This window comes from Frieseomelitta varia, unplaced genomic scaffold (assembly GCF_011392965.1).
Source record: "Frieseomelitta varia isolate USP_RPSP 00005682 unplaced genomic scaffold, Fvar_1.2 scaffold_68, whole genome shotgun sequence".
Classification (NCBI taxonomy): domain Eukaryota; kingdom Metazoa; phylum Arthropoda; class Insecta; order Hymenoptera; family Apidae; genus Frieseomelitta; species Frieseomelitta varia.
The window spans coordinates 21,586-41,679 of NW_025110456.1; the positions used below are offsets into that span (position 1 = coordinate 21,586).

Sequence of the window (20,094 nt, forward strand, 5' to 3'; positions counted from 1 at the left end):
TTGTAGCAATATACCATTAAATATTTAAAAATAGCTTATTTTCTTTTTTTTTTATTTATTTATTATTAAGTAAAAAATTATTGAATTAAATAAATTATCTTTCTCATATGTTACAATTAAATTATTACATTATTAAACTATTACAATTTGTATCCATCTATAGATTCAGTGTAGGAAACAAAAAAAAGTTATTTAAATAAAAATTTTACTTTATGTTTACAATATCATCTATGTTGGTATGAGAACAAGTCACATAGCCATGTTTAGCAAAGTTTTGTATCAAATGTGAAGTATGCGCAGGGACCAGATTAATTAAAGAATAAGCGATTAATAATTTGTGTTATTCTGTAAAAAGTATTGAAAAAGTATTAATTAAAAACTATATAATATATATATATAATAAAATATAAATACACAATTTATCTAACCTCTAAATATGAAATAACTTTCAACAATATTGACGACTCTAATTTAGTGAAATTTTGGGAGAAAAGGTTGAATGTAAATAATATTTGTGTGTAAAAATTGAATGGTATTTATCAAAATATTTCTTTAATTTAAACGATTAATATGTTTTTTTTTTGTATTAAACTTTTCATCTCATAATTATTAAGACTATTAACAAAGCTTTTAAATTACGTATGATATCGTTCGTATCTTGAATTTATTAAAATAAATTATTGATATATTAATATGATTTATGAAAGGTGAATTTATAACAATTGTATTGTAAAATAAATACATAAACATGACGGCAGCAATTAAAACGTTATGGAAGCAAGCATTAAACACATTTGAGGAACGTGGCAATGTTGGATTTAAACTTTGTCAAAAGAACTTTGACAAATTACGATACTTGATGAACAAAATTACAGCGGAAGATGTAAATTTAAATAAACAGATACTTGATTTTATTCAAGTACAGCATGCACCAATGTGGGTTATTGACATATTTGAAAATAAAGATTTTGCTATTTCCATCTTCATATTAAAACATGGATTCACAATGCCAATACATGATCATCCTGGAATGTATGGATTTTTAAAGGTATGACATATATATCATTTCTTAATATTAATATTATAATGTATATTATTAATAATTATACTGAGAATTTGTATTTTATGTTAAGATTGTCATTATTTTACTTTAAAATATAGGTAATCAGTGGTGTAGTTCAAATAAACAATTATACTTTAAAAGCAAATGAAGATCATACAATCAGATTGAACAAAGAAGTAATGGCACTTAGACACAAACCAATATCTTTACATAGTAATTCACCTGCATGTACTCTTACACCAAAAGATAAGAACTTACATGAAATCACATGTATTGAAGGTCCTGCTGCATTTCTGGATATACTTAGTCCTCCTTATGATGTAGATGATTCTGGAAAGGGTCCAAGACCTTGTACATTTTTCAAAACTGTTAGTAGTTCAAAGTTATGTACAGATTCACCAGATATAGTGGAGGAAGTTAAATTGGTGGTTATTGAAGGTCCACCAGATTTTTATTCTGGAAGTCTTAAATACACAGGACCACCCTTAATGTGACCTGAAGCATCAAAAAATATTTCTTGTTCTATTTGTTAGAAAGTTTTGCATTTTATTGCATTCATTTACTTTTATAAATGTATTATAAATTTTTAAGGATATTTAAATTCTAATTAAATGTGTAATATTGGTGTTTATCTCTTGTACCTTTCTGCAAGAGTATATAAATATGTATAAGTATACGAGATTGTTTGGGTCATATAAAGTATGCAAATTTTATATTTTATATTAATTTATACTGAATATAGTTGAGTTTTATTTATTGTGAATTTTAGATTGAAATCAATTATAATTTCTAATCACTTGCATTTTTATTGACTTTTGTATGTGAAAAAGTTACCTGTATAAAAATCATAAATATGGAATAATTACATTATATTTACTCTTTCATTGGTATGTAGAATAAGGATGTAAACAAAAAATGTATTATAATACACTTTATATGTAATACGTGATAAACAAAAGCATATGATAATTATTAAATAAAAACAGAAATTTTATTTGTATAAAAAATATAATACTTACTTATATCACAAAATATTTAAGAAGTAGATTTATAGAATAGATTTGTTGTAAATGGATATGCATTACATTTTGATGTATATATTATTTTTTCAACTTAATTGTGTCTACACAGTTCTTACAGACCAAGAAGTTCAATTTTTTCAAGATAATTAATATTTTTAAATTATATATATTGTACTTAAACACTTTACATTAAAAAGAAAAAAGCTTAATAATAAATATATTTATATATTATATAGTTTTTTTTTTCTGTCATTCCCAAATTTTATTTTATAATTATTAATTATTATATATTTATAGATCATTTAAAAAAATACTTTGAATTAATATCTAAAAATAATGGCAAGTAGTGAAATAAAAATAATGAATATGATTTAACTTAAAAAATTAAAATGTAACAATCAATTTATTAATTTTTATCTATATTATCTAGACAGTAGGATTTATTGATTTAAATTGATGTTTACTAATGTCTTATACCTACAGCAAATAAAGCATTTACATAAAATTTTATTTCAAAATTCTTTTATTTAATATATATTAATATATAAGTCAATACCTAATCCAAGACTTATCGATAGTAGAAATAAATTTTTTTTCTAAAGATTGTATCCCTTTTTACATCAGTAGTCAAAATGTGAAGAATTCCTAAAAACATATTTTACCTATTTTTATTAATGCACAAAAAACTCATATCATGTTAACTTCATAAAATATACAATTTTCATCAATAACAAACTACAAATTTAGTATAATGATATTTTCTTCTCAGATGATTCTTTTAAACGGAAGAAAATTGAATTGTATTAAAGGCATCAACATATATCAATTCTTACTTATTATGCAAGGAAGGATGAATGGACATTATTATTATTATTATTTCCCTGATGGTTGAATTTAAGAGACGTAACATTTTCATTTTCTTTCAATTAAATTGTTCTTTCTCAGACAGATAATAATTCGTTAATTATATTTATGTATATGATTATTTTTGTATGTTTGTATGTATGTATGTGTGCACGCACTGGGGATGTAGCTATATAACTTATGTATTTGTTAGACCTGATTAAAATACCCACAAACTTATTACATAAAAGTACACTATAAAGTTTAGTTTTTTTGAACTGAAATGTAATATCTTCAAGAATCTCTTGCATATGTTTATTTAGCTGGTCTGATTGGTTTCAGAATTTTGTTGTCTTCTATATAGTGCAACATTATTTTCTGTATAATCCATTATACGACGTTGACATTGTCTTACATATTGTTGTTGTTTATGATAAATCTTGAATGCACCTTTTATTGTTATGAATGCTATACCTCCCTGCAAAAATACATAAAAGGTTCAGAACAATTGTTTAATTAATAACAAATATATTTGAATACATACAAGCAATGTCCTATGAAAATTAGAATGTATACTTTCAAAAAATATTTTGCCACATATGCTAGCAATACTAGGTAATAAAAGTGCACCACAAAGGATACGAGTTGCTGATACTGGATCACTCATAGGTGGTACATCTTCAGAGTGTGATCTATCATCACTTGAATGACTAGAATAATAAAGACTTATAAATATAAAATATACAATACAATTATTTCAAATTATGTACATACCTACTAGGTAAGAAATGCCTCAAAATAGGAACTTTACATGCATGTCGCCTTAAAAGACTAAGTGCTTGATCTTCCCATCTCAGCATTTTTCCCAAAACTAACATTATTGGTATAGTTGGCAAACCAACTAATAATACCAAAGGATCAGCTTGTTCCATCATAGCTAGACCATCCTTGTGACCAACTACTTGCATTACAGTTACTGCTCCATATGTTACAGCTGTCCAATATATAGATGCAGCAACTATACTAGCTGCAATAAATGGGCAAATTCGGAAAATTACACCATCGATAGTGTCCAATACGATTACTAATGGCCCTGCAACAAATATATCACATTTAACATATATGTAATATACATATATTTGTAGCATATTTATATTGTAATAATTATAGTAATTATATTATAATGACAAATTTAGCAAATTTATAAAAATTAAAATAACTAACCCATATTTGGGTATACAATAATGTATTCTGTATTACACTGTGGACATGCTACATGTGCACCTGCACGTCCTTTTTGTTTTTCATCAACCCATCTCTGTATACATCCTTGATGTACCCATTTAGTTGTGCCACGACAATGACATGGTTTTACCCATGAAGCAGTTGTATCATCTTCATCCGTTGCAAAGCATACCCAACAATATCTTTTACTAAATTGAAGAGAAATATTTTGTCACAGAACATATACTTTCTTCTACATATATTAAATTATATTCTTCTACATATATAATTATACATACTCATCTTCTGTGTTTACTACTGGTGCATTAATTTCTGATTGGTTTGGAGAAGATGGCCCATCAATCACATCATTTGGTTGAGCATTGTTTGCAGATTCTGATAATACAATAGGTAACGGTTCCTCATCAGATACAATTGCTGGAGATTGAGCATCAGGTATTTCTATAATGAAATATATTCATTAGTATCTTAATACATAATATAAGTGATATTACATAATTAAATTTCTGAAATATACGTTACAAAAATTATACTGAATGTTTGCAAAAGTTTATGCCCAATTTGAAAATAAAACACACAGATACATACATTTTAAAGTAAAGAGTTATATCAATCAATTTGTTATTCTTTACTAAGCACACACAATATCTATACTAATAAAACATCCATGCCAAACTACAATAATGCTCCTGCCATCTCTGAAAATTAGGCATAAACATTTGAAATCATTTAATATTTAATATTTTAATTTCAAATATTATTTTATTAATTTTTTTCTATATATGTTACAACATTTCCAAAAATTGAAAAACTATAAATTGTGTATTATTAACAAAAAATACTATTATTAATACATATATAATTATTTAATTAAATATCTATTGATAATACAATAATATTATTATAATATAATATTAATGTATTGATAATAGAATAATATTATTCAATTTTACCATTATTTGATTCATTAATTTGTCTTTCTGCCCTCAGATTTGTGCCAAGTCTTCTTAATGTTTCTTCTATACTTGGAAGACGACTGATATTAGACCTTGCAATACTAGATTCTAGATGTACTATCCTACCAGGTGAATCAAGTCCATATGAAATGTGCGGCAAATTGTTCTCTGACATTTTGTTTTAATAAAATATGATTTTTCAATATTGCATTACTATGTTATACCTAAAAAAAAATAAATGTTATCAGTTATAGAAACATAAAGTTTATCAGTCTGTACAATAGCTTAAATATATGTAATTATATGATGACATTAATGAAATAACAATATATATATATACATATACATATACAAATGTATATAATTATTATTAATTATATCATACTGATACAACTTGCAACAAATTTCAAGGGCATTGCATAAGATCATACATATGCATGTCTACTTTTATTTGACATTAAATTTCATTTAAAAGACAATTACCTTTTCAGACATTTTTTTATTTAGCATATTATATATCTTTATTTCTATAGACACGACGGAAACAAATTTCAAAAAGATATTGAGAAAGTAATATATGCAAGCCTTTCTTCTACTATGTCGGATAACATCGATATTCAATTAAAAAAGAATGTTAATATTGCAAGACCATTTTGTTAACTACTGACACGTCGTGGTGAGGTTGATCGTCCACTGATTAACACATTTCATTGCGGACTAAAGTAACAATATATCGCAACAAACTTTGTTAATGAAATATCTTTAATCAAACAAAGGTTGTACAAGAAAAGTGACACATAGAATTGATATCATATGTTAGTAATGATGCAAATACATTATTGAAATCGAAAGTAATAGTGTCTACCTGAAGCAACATTCATAAATAACCCACTATTACACATTTACAACGAAACAATGAGACCATAGACATTTTTTAAAGTACAATATTAAATAAACACGAGAATAATTTAGTTACGTCGTGATCTTTAATATTTTGCAATTCTAATGGGGAAAAACTGGGAACGTATCCAAATTCACTTTACAAATTGATTTATTTCGTTTTTCAGTCTTATTGGTAACGATTAAAGGTTGCGTGAAATTGCTCCTTATAGTGGCAATATATTACAGTACGAAAGTTCGCCAATGAAATATATCGTCAAACTTCAGAGCAATATCGAACATCTTTCCAATGACTTCTTAACGATATTCTCCAACTTTCCAAACATTGATTGAAATTTATATTCTCCAATCTATTAAAGTTTTTATATATAAATATTCGCAATTGTTCCGTTTACTTCGATTCTCCAGATACATTTTGTTTAGTAATTTCGTCTTTTTTTTTAAGATCCGTGATTTATACTGTTTTATTTTTTTCAATTTTCAGCGCCATTTTTAAAATGATTGTTGTAATAAATTTATTAAATAATTTACTATAATTTAGGTTTGTTCATACTTAATTGTAGTATTCTCATTATTTTCACATGCAGTAAAATTATAATTCATATGTACGCTAAAGTATACATTACATACTTAAACATAATGAATTAAAAAATTTTTGATCTATAAATAATAAATATTTCAACAAGTATGTATAGTGATGTTAGATAAAATATTAATTCTGTTGTGCATAACTGTTGAAAATTTGAATACAATAAGGAATATGTTTATGTTATATTTGTAAATTCAAAATAACGTACATGAAGTTAGTTGCTATTATCTTTTACCGAATAACGTGTATAGTGTATCATGCATACATATTCAATATTTAACTAGAAAATTTAAGCGTACAATGTGTAAAATTTGTATGACATTGTTAAAAGAATAATCAAAATTATCTATGAGTTATACATAGCCGTAGAAACTGTGATAAATAACAAATGTCAAAATGCATCTTGATTAAGTATAAACAATCCATCTTAATGAATATTATCATAATTAATGAATATTATTAATAATTAGTTACAATTATGAATGTAATTGAGTGACTCAAGAAATACGGAAGCAAAATCAGCAGACTGATGCCTATATTGCCAATAGTGAATATGTGGGTGTTTGATAAAGTATCAGATTTTTTGTAATTATAATACATTTACTATTGTTTTCACTTTTTTCATAATCTAAACATGTTTCCCATAATATTTAACCTACGGAAAATTTTAGAAGATGCTATAGGTAAAAATATAATTTTATATATATATATGTATATGTTATTGGTATAATGTAATTTTATGCACATAAACAGAAAACACCGACATAATTTCCAAATAAAAGAGCATAGCATTGTAAGCATGTTTAGATAATAGATTAGTATTTTTTGTCGGTAATAATATATTTAGCTTTTCATACCTTAAAAGAAATTTGTAAATTTCTTATAAAACATTTTATATATTAATAAGAAATGTTATATATTATTTGTCTATTAGATTATGTGAAAATTTTGTATAACAATTATATACAATATTATATTCTTTTTAGTTGAATATATCGACGTGGATTTTACACTCTGGTTATCATGGCTTCTAATGCCACTTTTAATAACATTCCTGCTTCCACTTGTGATTGTAATATTACTATATTTAACTGCATTAATATTGTATGTGTATAAGTTACACAGGTTGGTTTTTATACTTTCAACATGTATTAGTGATAAGTTTTATGTAATTATTTTATGCAATTTTGATTTATTTAATAGAGCTACATTAAGAAATGCATATGGAACAGATTGGAGAAATGCAGCTCGTAATGTAGTAGCTGCAGTTTGGGATGCCCATGGTTGGATTTGGTATGGTATGTTACATATGAAATTAATTAAGTACAATAGTTTTAGATTTTATAAAAATAAATTATATAATGTAGTTTCTGTGAAGAATATATTTATAGATGAGAAATGTAAAATTTGTTATATCTTATCTATCTTTTATAGGATATGAAGTAGTTGGGCTTGAAAATATACCACAAAATGAACCAATACTTTTTGTATATTATCATGGAGCTATTCCTATAGATCTTTATTACTTTATATCTAAAATATTACTTTTAAATTCAAAATTAATTCATACAGTAGCAGATAGATTTCTTTTTAAATGTCCTGGGTGGTCTATCATTTCTGATGTATTAAAAGTTATACCTGGTACAATTCAAACATGTTCTACTATATTGAAAGAAGGTAATATGCTTGCTATCTCACCTGGTGGTGTGTATGAAGCTCAATTTGGTGATTCTTACTACCAATTAATGTGGAAGAAACGAGTGGGTTTTGCAAAAGTTGCATTGGATGCTAAAGTGGTACGTTAGTTATATTTCCTTTTTATATTTGTATTATTTTTAAATATTATTTTTAAATATTAATATTTTTGTAACAGTGCATAGTACCTTTATTTACAAAAAATATTAGAGAAGCATTTAGAACAATAAGTTGGGGTAGAAGAATATGGTTGAGAATATATGCTGCCACTAGATTTCCTTTTGTACCTATCTTTGGTGGTTTTCCCGTAAAATTGACAACATATGTTGGTAAACCAATTCTATATGATGAAAATCTAACACCAGAAGAGTTACAAATAAAGGTAAGAAATATCTAAATGTTTTAGTTTTACTGGACTTTAAATAAACAGTATACATACATGAAAAACATGTTTTCAGGTTGCTGATGCACTCAACAATTTAATAAATCAACATCAAAGAATACCTGGAAGTATATCATTAGCTTTATTAGAAAGAGTATATACTGCAGAGAAAAGAGAATCATAAGTTTTAGTATTTACTCAAATATTGTATCTCAAATCATGGGTATTTAAAATGTTATGCTTTTTTTGGTTTAAAATTTTATATCTTTAATTTATGGTGCTTTAGTAATATTTAGTAGTGGGAGGTTCTATTAAATTTAAAGTTAATTTTTCGATTATGCAATGTACTTACTTTTTGTAGTGTAATAATTTATTCGTCCTTTTAATTATTAGATGAATATTTTATATATTTTATTTTAATTCTTAGGTGATATGGAAGTATAAATTTATTCGAATTCTGATACATTTTTTTATATTGATTTTTTATACATTTATATGAATATATTTATATATGTATATTAATATAGATAGTATTAATATTTATAATTCATCATAAAGAAAAATAGGTTTTAATTTATTTTTGTTGCGAGTACAACTCTAACTTCGATTTGTAAATGTATTTTCTGTTATAAGAATTTATTATACAATTGTGAGCTCTTAATAATTCCATATAATATTGTACGAGTACTTAATTATTTTATTTACTATCTTTATACAGTAAAAATAAACATCATAAAAGTCTGTGTTTGTTTTCTTTAATATCAATTAATTATAATATTTCTTTTTACAATAGAAAGACAGCTTCTCTATTTTCTTTTCCAAAATGTGATCAATTGAAGAACTAAATTATATAATTTTTTTATACAACATATCGTGTACAAAAGTCAACGAAATAATTGCTTTAAATTTAGCGGAATGGGAAATGTTCGCATCGATCGTCGTATATTAACCGGAAGATCCGAATCGCAGCGAACCTAACGGCGGCTTTTCCAGTTAAAATTTCTTTCCCGAGGGTATCTTCAGTTACCTTGTTATATTCATTGAACAGCATTGGATCTGGTATCGTTTTTTGCAGGCACGAGACTCGCATTTATGTGAATTCTGCTTAGCAATACAAATCGCCCAGTTTTGTATAATAAAATACACTTATTTCTTCGTTAAAAATCCGATTTTTGTGACATAAAATATATAGTCATGGGCGTGGATGTGGAAGTTCTTTCTCCTGGAGATGGTAATTATTCTGTACACGATATTCTGTGATCTTTCACTTTTCTTTTTCGATTCGCTGCTTCTTTCTTTACGAATTATAATATCGATGATCCCTTTTTTTATTTAACTTCGGCTGATTTTAATTGTATACGCCGGATAGTTTAGTCGACGTGATTCATTTACAACCTGAAAATCTATGAAAAGCATGCTTTCTCGATGACCCATTCCAAATAAGGTGATTTCGATTTTTACTCAATGCGTTCAGCGATTGTATCAAATTTTAGTATTTTACACTTTTCATTTATAATGTAGCGATTTTTGTAACGATGCTTTGTCTGTGCAGGCCAGACATACCCGAAAACCGGACAAACCGTAGTTGTTCATTATACAGGTAAATATTTTTCAAGTTATTTCCTGAAACATTACGTTGATAATGAATTTTAAAAATAACATTTAACATCACGATCGAATCGCATCATATTTATATACACATTAAAGTACATTTTTATTAAATAAAATATTGTTTTTTATAATTTATAGTACTTTGAATTTTATGAAATTTTAATTGTTAAATGTCTAATAGGTACTCTAGACAATGGAAAGAAATTTGACTCAAGCAGGGACCGTGGAGTACCATTTAAATTTAAAATAGGTAAAGGAGAAGTTATTAAAGGCTGGGACCAAGGTGTTGCTCAAATGTGTGTTGGAGAACGAGCAAAGCTAACTTGCACACCAGATTTTGCCTATGGTAGTCGTGGGCATCCTGGAGTATATCCTTTAATACAATATAAACATTTATAATATTATCAATTTCAGAGATAGATGTAAAGCAAAAGCACATACTCAAATTTTATGATTTATTTAAATTATCCACAGTGCAAAAAGGAATTAATATAAATTAACTCTTATATTTTGTGTAATATTTACATATTATGAGTAATTGAAATTAACGTATGATACCAATAACTGCAGTTGTTAATTATTATTATTATTATTAGTTAAATTTTGCATATTTTCAATAATAGGATGTGCCAAGAAAAGTTAATCTTAATGATTATATAAATAATGTTGTAATATTATCCTTGACATAGACACACTATTCCACCAAATGCCGTTCTTATCTTTGATGTGGAATTATTGAAAGTGGAACCTTGAAGAATTTTCCAAGGTGTATTAAATTGATTGCACACATCAGAACCACAGATAACTAAACGCTTCAAATTGCATTATGTTAAGTAGTTATTGCATGAATGGTATGTCTTACATACTGACCTTAATTTGGTTGCTCATAAAAACCAAAAGAGAAAAACGAGAGTTTGATTCTGTTTTTTCCACGATTGCACAATTATATAAACTCCAAATTACAATTGTACAGAAACCAATAATGACCAATGTGCGGTATTAGATTACAAATTTTTACATTTTTACATCGTAACATTAAAATTTACATTACTCGTTTTCGAGGCTAATTGCATTCCTGTTATGAGTAATTGAATTAAATCTTGAAGCATCCAACATGTAATCTGACATCTGTGTTCATTCCAATTACATAGTACTTGATAAACAATCACTTGGATATTTTGTACAAAATCTTTCAATGATCCAAAAGGAAATAATTCTACTGATAATGTAATAGTATGAACCTTTACACAGAAAAATTCAATAAAAAAGATTGTCTTGTCATCAAGTATATGAATATATTTATTAGCCCATGATTAATATTTGTCTTGTAATTTAAATTTGTTGTGTTTATATATACATATTTTGATTTCAGTATATTCAATAAATTTGATTCGTTTCGAATATTTTAATTTTGCATAATAACGGTTTTTTTTCAACTATGTTGTTTCAAAATTTTGTTACATTTTTATACAATATTGCACCAGTGGTGTGTAGATATTAAAATTAATTTTGTTGATGAAATAACATTAACAATATACTACATATTGTACCAATAACATGAATTAATCCGTAAACATGTCAGTATGAGTTACGCAAAAGAAATGTGTTACATTACTACACGCCACTAGTTTACACGTTATAATTATAAAATAATAATTTCAAATTAGTTTTAATATTTTTGATAGTATAACGAGCAATAAATTTACCAAAATTGAAATAATACTTATTGTAGTAATAATTATAATAAATATTAATTATTTATAAAGAAAATACATATATACACAAATGTAATTAATATTATACGCATTAAACGGTATCAAAATGCACTGTATGTACAAATATTGTTCCACAGTTTTTTAACATAAAATGTACAAATAAATTAAATTGATCATAATTGACATATAGCCACTGTAATGTTCAACTTAATAAAAATGTCACAGCAAACAAAAAACTCGTTATTTTAATAAACAAATAGTTCTGGGAAATGTATTTCATAAGCTGGGGCTTGACTTGGTTTAGTATCTGTTGGTGGTCCACCTGGTTGGCTTGTATTTCGTGGATCAACGGATAATGTATTAAATATTTCTGATAGTTTACTTTGTAAAACATCATGCTGCAAAATTATTTATTTTTGTTTTTATACTTTTTACTAATAAGTAAGTTATTCACTATCTTCATACCTTTGGTTGTGTTTTTGATACCAAATCCTGAAATGGTGCGTTTCTAAACAAGTGCGATAATTGTAATCGTTTCTCTTCTTCCACGACATGATTATTGTTATTTTCTGTTAAAATTCGTTTCATACTTTCAAAAGTCAACTCTTCTCCTGGTAATTTCTGAGAGTAGAAAATATAAAAAACGTAGATTATTAAAAAGTTATAAATAAATTAGAATTACATATAAGGAATGTACTTTTTGAACACCAGGAGATGAACCGCCACTATCTAATTCTGTAGCACCAGAATTAATATCGCCTAACGAATTTCGCCCAGCACTGTCGACCCATGAGTGTCTAAAACATTTAATGTTAATAACATCTAAAAAATATTACAACTAATAACATAAGGAAATGAAAACTTAAATTGCTGTAATATTACCGATGTTGTAGCGAGATACTACTGTAACCAGATCCTTGTTGTAGCTTTCCACTATCAAGACCAGCTCCCTTCAAACACTCGCTTAAAACAGTTTGATCAACTAATAGAGCGGGTGCTAATCTAGAAGATAAACCAATATCATACTGAGATTGCAAATCAGGCAAAAGATGAGGTGCTTCCTTTCGTCGTACTTCTACAACCTAAAAATATAAAAATTAATTATTTTGGTTCTTATCAATCAGTACATGTCATGTACGAACCAATGAAATAATAATTTACCTTGCTCGCGTAATCCATTAGCGAAGTAATATTACAAACGTAAGATATTAGTACAAGCAAACTAATGACAATAGCGTGTAAATTAAATTTGAGTGAAACACTGATTTGGCTACTTGTTAAAGCTAAATCTTGAAGACTCAGTACTAATCTCAGTAACTCCAACACTGTTTCTTCAGAAGCCAATTCCACGGCAAGTAATGCCAATGTTGTATATATAGATTCTACGTTTTCCACCTTATTACTTGCCAATTCTAACGATTCGTATAACGCTAAATAGATTTCAGGGCCATGTTTACGAATAAAGATCACGTCTGGTCGGGATGCTTTTTCAATTGTAAGATCAAGTTGTGCAACATTTACTCTGTTCAACAAAAATGATAAAATTATATTTTGAAAGATTCAATTGACGTAAGTAATAATAATATAAATTTAAAAAATTTGTTATTGATAACTTACGTAGGTCTCGCAAGTTTGATAATATTCTGATGTCTGTCGATTAAAGTGTGAAAGATTTTTTGTACTAAAAGTCGCATTTCAGCATCTGCTGCGAGTGACATTCTTAATAATGGCTCCAAAAAACTTGGTGGAAAAGTTGTATTCAAATGTATAGTTTGATATTTTGTGCCAACCTAAAGTGTATTTACACGAACCGTATTAAGTTAAAGATACGCATTATGTGAGATTTTTTTTTTGTGTATATGTATAATTACTTTTAAAAGAGATTTTAGAAGAATACTTTGGAGTAATACATCGCCTTTACCAACTGAAACTATACGATCTGGTTGACTGTATGGAACTTTGCTCATTATGAACATCATAATTTCTATTTTCTGATAATCTGGTAGATGATTTGCAAATTCTCCAAGAGCATTAATAAGAGCCTCTTGATACAATTGTTCGTCATTGCTCGAAGATTGATTTCTTGTTACACTAACTCGAAGATGAGATAGCAGAGAATTTATTATCTCCAAAACAGAGGGACCTTTAAAAATATGTCATTTTATTTTTAATACAAATTTTTTAATACAAATAAACAAATTCTATTATATATTAAAACTTACCAACACTTTCACCAGCTGCAATGGAAATAATTTTAGATAAAGTGTCTGCGATACTCGTTCGAATCTTGGGCGATGATTTCGAATGATCATCAAGATGAGTCATTAATGCTTCCACAACTGTGTAAGAGTATTGTGACTAAAAAATTTCATATTTATTGATCATCGTTTTTTAGATATTCATTGATAAATAATAAGAATATTTAATGATTTCTAACCTGAATGGAAAACATAATTATCCTAAATGTATGGATAGCAAAATAATTAGGGACCCATAACTGATGATTATCTAAGTGTCTGTAAAATAATTTTTATAGAAATTTTATTTGTAATTGTTTATTTGCAATAAAATGTCTCAAGTTTTAAATAAAAAATAAAAAGAAAAAAATACTTTATATGAGAAACACAACCTTAAAACAGGTCGAATAACACATTTAATATGACCAAATGATGCTCGTCCAACAAGTTCTCGCATACAAGTTTCTGCAAATTGTGGCGGATCAGATCGTCCTTCAGTTGGGCTATCCGGAGTTGCATCTTCTTTACTAGAATATCTATTAAAATGAAATTGTAAATATATACATAGTTTGCACGCAATAGCTTTTTCTATCATCACCTTGAATTTTGCATATTGTACAGCAACGAAGGAACAATTTTATCCATGTGTACAGGTTCCCAAATGTTTTCTACCAAATCATCAGAAAGCGTTTTTCTTACAACACCCTAAATTATGAAATATAGTACAATAGATTTTTGGAAGCTACAAATACATATATAATTAATTTCAATTCATAATAAAAAAAATTTCTAAGTATTAAGTGTATAAAAGCCATGCCTGTAATCCCTGAATTCCAGCAAGTCGTATCTGTTTGCGGATTGCAGAGTCATTGTGGTTCGAGTGGCACATCGCAGAGTATTTTGATACAAAGAAATCGTAACGTGTGTGATAAGACGGCGTATCCTGCTCGATGTTGGCAAAGCGGACAAACTAGAAGAAGCCAGCACTTTGTTCAACTGAATTGAAAGATGTCAAAAACACAATTATTTTTCATGTTAATGAATGATAAAATAACATTCAAGAAATAAAACAGAAAATAAAAGAAAATAAATAAATAAATATAATAATATGGTATTTCAAATTGTTTAATGTAACTTACAGACTGGGTTGCCAGTATTTGTAATTGCGGATCCGTAGATTCCAACAATTTCTGCACCATCTTTAAAAAACTCTCAACAAACAGGTTTAATGTCTGAGCATGGCATGCTACTAGAAGCTGATCCATTGCTTCCATGGCAATAACAACAAATCCATTTCTTCTCCTATGTTACAAATACATATATTTCAATATTTTTGTATCTAAATATAAAACTGCCTAATACATCTAGATAAAAGATTAAAATTTTGCATAATAATGATCAATGATGTATAATTATTTATATGACTGGCATATAGCATAAGTAAACAAGAATTAATCACATGAATATGCACTTTCCATAGCTATTAAATTAATAACATGTAATTCTCCGTCGTTACCTGTAAATGTCCCTGGAAGCCCTTTGAAACAAATATTCTCCAATTCTGTCTAGCTTTTCAGGACTGCTTAGTGAATAGAAGGTCAGCTTTTCCATGTTATTTTTCACTAAGCCATCCTAATAAAAAAAGTATCAATTTATAAAAGAAATACTGAATATTAACTTTATATTATATAGATTACATAGAAAGAAAGACTGATGTTTTAAACTTAAAATCAATAAATGAAAAGTGAACTGGGTATTAATAATTTTATCGTCCAATAATGTATTAAAAATAATTATATCATGAGATGCTTTTTCCTTTTATTTATGCGTGTAAATACTTTAATAATAACACGATACTATATATAAATAGAATAATACCAGAATTAGCACGAAATTTAATTTTAAAGTCAGAAGAAAAACTAGAGAACAACAATCATAGAAGTCTACTGATGTTTTAACAAATATGTTCAATTACTCAAAAAAATTATTATTTTTATTATCATTATTTTTTTATATTAAATAAAGCAACTCCTGTTTAAGAATATGAGAAATATGAATTACTTAATGAAAATACAATGTCAGGTATTCATTATGGAAGATAAGGATTATAAGGAATTGTGAATAATTTTGAACATAGAAAACGTAAGGCTCACCTGAGGATTTACTGGAAAAATATTGTCAACAAGTCTTTTATATCGCGGGCGTAAGGCTGAACAGCACCAACAACAACCTGACAGAAATACAAAGAAAGGAAATAAATATGGTAGAAGAATGTGTATCCATGAAATGTATCAGATGATCGGTGAAAACAAACTAAGTAAATATGAAAGTGACATCTCAAGAATAAAATTCGTGCTTCAAAATGAAATAATATTTACCAAACATTTCGTTACAAGCGAATCAGTACTGTACACTCGAGGAAACTTCGATCGACTGATAGAACCAATAGAATGTGTACTTTTAGTCACTACCGAAAATCACTACTGCGATTTGCTGTACGCAGACTTATTATTTTACGAAGCACTGCTATTGATCTTTGCAGTAATTGGAATATACGCGAGCATCAGTTACAAATAAATAAATATTTTAGATTTTGTCATACACGAATTTTACATTCGTCTTCAATGAAAAAATTTTGTCGTATGAATTTAAGGTCGGTAATGTTAATCTCGTTCTTGTCAACCAGTGTTGCTTAATTTCAAAATGCAGGAAAGAGTTAAAAGATGGCAATACGATTTACTTTTACGTGGCGGCGTTTTTAAAAATGCGCGCGCCGCCACATTTATAATTTTTTAATTACGCCCAACATTAAATTTAAATTGAAATTAGTGCTAAAAAAAAATTTTTTTTTCATAGATTTAAATTTTACATTGATCTCTTTGACATTTTCTTATTTAAAAATGGAATACATCATTAAAAAATTAAACAATTATTAAGAGAATAAATATTTTCGTAAATTCTACGACATTATTATTCTCAATGCATACGATTATTGCGAATACAATATAGTACAAGTATAATATCAATATAAATGTGATATCAATTACTAGAAGGTTTAATATTTTATTCATGAGAGAATCGGAGAAATAAAATGAACTGAAATAAAGTTAACATACGTATTAAAATATTTACATTAAAATGTATGATGTTCCACTTATTACACTTAATACTCGTTTCAACGCCATCTAATTTAAAAATGAAAATAGTTTTCTACACCTCATTGCTCATCTCTTGAAAATTGCTTATATTATTTTTAATTTTAATTTTAACCGATATTTTTATAAGCTTATAAGTTCTCCAAAATACTTACATTGTAAATTTTTGATCGAATTTTGAGCGTGCATGTGTAATATTTTATAGAATGAAAGAACAATCAATTCTCATTACTTGTTTCAAAATTGATCAATAGTAAGTAATTGACTAAATTAAAATTTCGAACACGATTCACGGATGTATTTATATCTACTGATTCCAAATATTATTGCTAAAATCAATCAATTGATATAAATTTAGGATAATCTTTCTTACACACATTTACATATATTTAGAAACTATATAAGTAGATAGTCTGAGGATGAATAATTTTTCTGTTGTGAATTCAATTCACTCTTGCAGATTACAATATTTCATTGCATATTTAGTAGTTATTTAAAATCAATTTCATCATAAACAATATAACAACAAACGCAATCGTTAATATACTTCACTATTACTGTTAAATACTATTTTATTTTGAATAAAATAAATAGAATTTAAAATTAGACAGAATTAAATAGTTTGTATATTAATATTTACTTGTGACATCGTAATTAAATTACACGTTGTTAAAAATGAGGCAACTAGATCGAAAGGGACTGTATTCTTCTCTGTTATAACGAGACACAATACGTGTATTCAAGGCAAAATAAGGGGAAGAACTATTTTAAGGTAAAAGCGTGAACGCTTGTCAGCTAAACCGATTTAGGATGACAAGATGTTCCGGATGTTGACACGGGGCTTCGGTAATCAATATCAGTCTATTCGCACGTTCGTAAATGGCGGCGAGAGTGAGAATCGTTTTTAGATCTTACTTGTACTTGGAACGCGAAAGTCAATTATTATTATTAAGAATTTAATTTAATCAAGTTATATCGTACTGCAAAATTAATGTTACTAGAAAGTTAATATAAACATGAGTCTGCACATTTTTTATTTGTTTCCTTTTTTGGAAATATTTTGTCGAACAACTATAGGTAAAAAAGATAATGAAAAAAGAAGATTTTATTTAAACACATTGTTACATAACTTAATAGTTTACACCAGGGATATAAATAAAATTCTCGCGGTTTTTCTCGGGAATATTTGCTTTAATAAAAAACAAACGATATAAGATTTTTAATTGCATATAATAAACGTTAAATGTAGTTCCATTGAATATTAATATTGTATGTACTTCTATAAATTTATTTTAAATTGTTTCAATATATTTCGTTCTAGATTTTTAACTATCCATTTCTATGTGCAGTTATTTTTTGTTATAGATACAATATAATCACGGATATTTGACAAGCTTTCAAACTCAATTTTCTCACGAAAGAAAACTTTTTATTTTAAATTTAGAATAGAATAGAATCATCGTCGATTTTACTTGTAATTGTAACTCACCATGTACATGGTATGTATAAAAAAATTACATTAAAGGTCAAGAATGAGTATTGAACAGAAATAATACAAAAGAAACGAAGGAATCAATTTTGTTTCAAGTATCATGTCCTTGTAAATAATCTCTTAAGAGATACTTGAACCAGATCGTACGAGTGCAGTCGATTAAAACAACTGCAAGTTAATATGCAGAATATCGACAAAGTCCGTGCAAAGTAATGAGTATTACAAGTATACACCGATACAAGATAAATCGATAGACTTATATCAATGCCATCATAAATATACAATTTTCGTTGTATGCAACGGCAAAAGTTTGAAAGAAGGAAAATATTTACATATTTTGCATTCCTCTCTTAACTTTGTTACCGAGCAATTAGCACACTGGTTCATTTATGTTTCATTAATGTACAAATATCAAGTGCGGATGCAAAGTGTGTCAAGCATACGTAGCAACTGTTGCGACTTGCGATAAAAACCGTGCAAAAGCACGTGAGCCCATCAAGTTTAATCAGTTCACTCGCGAACTCTGCGGAACAAAAGTCTGAAAAAGTTAATTTTACTTGGAATTCACAAGGAATGACATGCGGGAATTTCACGAAGCGAATTTATTAATTTATTAATTGCATAAATTTATTAATTTAATTACTTCAAGTACTAAATAAAGTAAAAATGTAACGAAGTAGAAAAATACTTGCATATATTCCAATGAGATATCCCTGTGCCAGACTTTACACTTTCTATTCTTCATAATATCAAATTTTATAATTTCGAAATTATAATTTTTACAATTTTTGCAACAACTAAAGATACCAGAATACATTTATCGACAAATTTTGCTTCACTCAGCGTCGTGATTCTGAATTTCACTCAGCATCGTGATGGCGAAATGAATATTCCGTCTTTTGAAACCTTGTGAATTTGCACAAATGACCCGCAGTACCCGTTACTTTATCGCAGAGTGATAATTTATACTCACAGCCTGGGTCAGTGCACTTCCGTACGAGACTCTCGAAAACGTCAGGTACCTCCGTCTCGAGGCAACATCTGATCATAGCCATCTCTTCCACCAATCTCCCATCCCATGAGTATTTTCACCAAAAAATCTACTAGGATATACAATTTTTGTGAGATGAATTTTTTCTTTTTTTCTTTTTTTTTTTTTTCTTTTTTTCTTTCCTCCAACGTTGGCTGA

The 20,094-nt window shown here is 27.2% G+C and overlaps 5 protein-coding genes across 18 annotated transcripts; 3 read left to right on the forward strand and 2 right to left on the reverse strand.

Moving 5' to 3' along the window:
* The first annotated feature begins 164 nt into the window (after positions 1-164).
* LOC122535167 (2-aminoethanethiol dioxygenase) lies at positions 165-2,316 on the forward strand. 2 transcript variants are annotated; one of them, XM_043666441.1, is made up of 3 exons: positions 165-532; positions 708-1,048; positions 1,162-2,316. In XM_043666441.1, the coding sequence occupies exons 2-3, from the start codon at positions 749-751 to the stop codon at positions 1,555-1,557; spliced, it is 696 nt and encodes a 231-aa protein (XP_043522376.1). In that variant the 5' UTR covers positions 165-532; positions 708-748; the 3' UTR covers positions 1,558-2,316. The 2 variants fall into 2 exon arrangements, with proteins under 2 accessions (XP_043522376.1, XP_043522377.1); XM_043666442.1 differs by lacking the exon at positions 165-532 and having other exon boundaries at positions 582-1,048.
* Positions 2,317-3,005: 689 nt separating this feature from the next.
* LOC122535161 (E3 ubiquitin-protein ligase MARCHF5-like) lies at positions 3,006-6,409 on the reverse strand. Of its 7 annotated transcripts, none has more exons than XM_043666426.1 (8): positions 6,106-6,409; positions 5,256-5,353; positions 5,127-5,192; positions 4,452-4,614; positions 4,153-4,361; positions 3,703-4,021; positions 3,473-3,638; positions 3,006-3,406 (listed from the first exon to the last, which is right to left on the reverse strand). In XM_043666426.1, the coding sequence occupies exons 2-8, from the start codon at positions 5,302-5,304 to the stop codon at positions 3,248-3,250; spliced, it is 1,131 nt and encodes a 376-aa protein (XP_043522361.1). In that variant the 5' UTR covers positions 5,305-5,353; positions 6,106-6,409; the 3' UTR covers positions 3,006-3,247. The 7 variants fall into 7 exon arrangements, with proteins under 7 accessions (XP_043522361.1, XP_043522360.1, XP_043522358.1 ...); XM_043666425.1 differs by having other exon boundaries at positions 5,995-6,409; XM_043666423.1 differs by having other exon boundaries at positions 5,127-5,353; positions 6,106-6,408.
* A 408-nt stretch (positions 6,410-6,817) lies between these two features.
* LOC122535166 (transmembrane protein 68) lies at positions 6,818-9,130 on the forward strand. Of its 4 annotated transcripts, XM_043666439.1 has the most exons (7): positions 6,819-7,173; positions 7,290-7,301; positions 7,605-7,743; positions 7,822-7,916; positions 8,053-8,414; positions 8,492-8,695; positions 8,772-9,129. In XM_043666439.1, the coding sequence occupies exons 3-7, from the start codon at positions 7,652-7,654 to the stop codon at positions 8,877-8,879; spliced, it is 861 nt and encodes a 286-aa protein (XP_043522374.1). In that variant the 5' UTR covers positions 6,819-7,173; positions 7,290-7,301; positions 7,605-7,651; the 3' UTR covers positions 8,880-9,129. The 4 variants fall into 4 exon arrangements, with proteins under 4 accessions (XP_043522371.1, XP_043522375.1, XP_043522374.1 ...); XM_043666436.1 differs by having other exon boundaries at positions 6,818-7,301; positions 8,772-9,130; XM_043666440.1 differs by lacking the exon at positions 7,605-7,743 and having other exon boundaries at positions 6,818-7,173; positions 8,772-9,130.
* Positions 9,131-9,681: 551 nt separating this feature from the next.
* On the forward strand, positions 9,682-11,591 carry LOC122535149 (peptidyl-prolyl cis-trans isomerase Fkbp12). Its single transcript, XM_043666403.1, has 4 exons — positions 9,682-9,926; positions 10,248-10,295; positions 10,488-10,674; positions 11,002-11,591. Exons 1-4 carry the CDS (start codon positions 9,890-9,892, stop codon positions 11,057-11,059), a joined length of 330 nt encoding a protein of 109 aa, XP_043522338.1. The 5' UTR covers positions 9,682-9,889; the 3' UTR covers positions 11,060-11,591.
* Positions 11,592-12,032: 441 nt separating this feature from the next.
* Positions 12,033-20,050, reverse strand: LOC122535148 (protein EFR3 homolog cmp44E). Of its 4 annotated transcripts, none has more exons than XM_043666400.1 (16): positions 19,879-20,050; positions 16,412-16,488; positions 15,775-15,890; positions 15,398-15,560; positions 15,076-15,228; positions 14,857-14,963; positions 14,651-14,785; positions 14,459-14,537; positions 14,244-14,379; positions 13,893-14,164; positions 13,639-13,811; positions 13,183-13,543; positions 12,904-13,103; positions 12,719-12,818; positions 12,487-12,642; positions 12,033-12,419 (listed from the first exon to the last, which is right to left on the reverse strand). In XM_043666400.1, the coding sequence occupies exons 1-16, from the start codon at positions 19,958-19,960 to the stop codon at positions 12,267-12,269; spliced, it is 2,463 nt and encodes an 820-aa protein (XP_043522335.1). In that variant the 5' UTR covers positions 19,961-20,050; the 3' UTR covers positions 12,033-12,266. The 4 variants fall into 4 exon arrangements, with proteins under 4 accessions (XP_043522335.1, XP_043522334.1, XP_043522337.1 ...); XM_043666399.1 differs by having other exon boundaries at positions 14,651-14,794; XM_043666402.1 differs by lacking the exon at positions 19,879-20,050 and adding an exon at positions 16,637-16,910 and having other exon boundaries at positions 14,651-14,794.
* Positions 20,051-20,094: the final 44 nt, after the last annotated feature.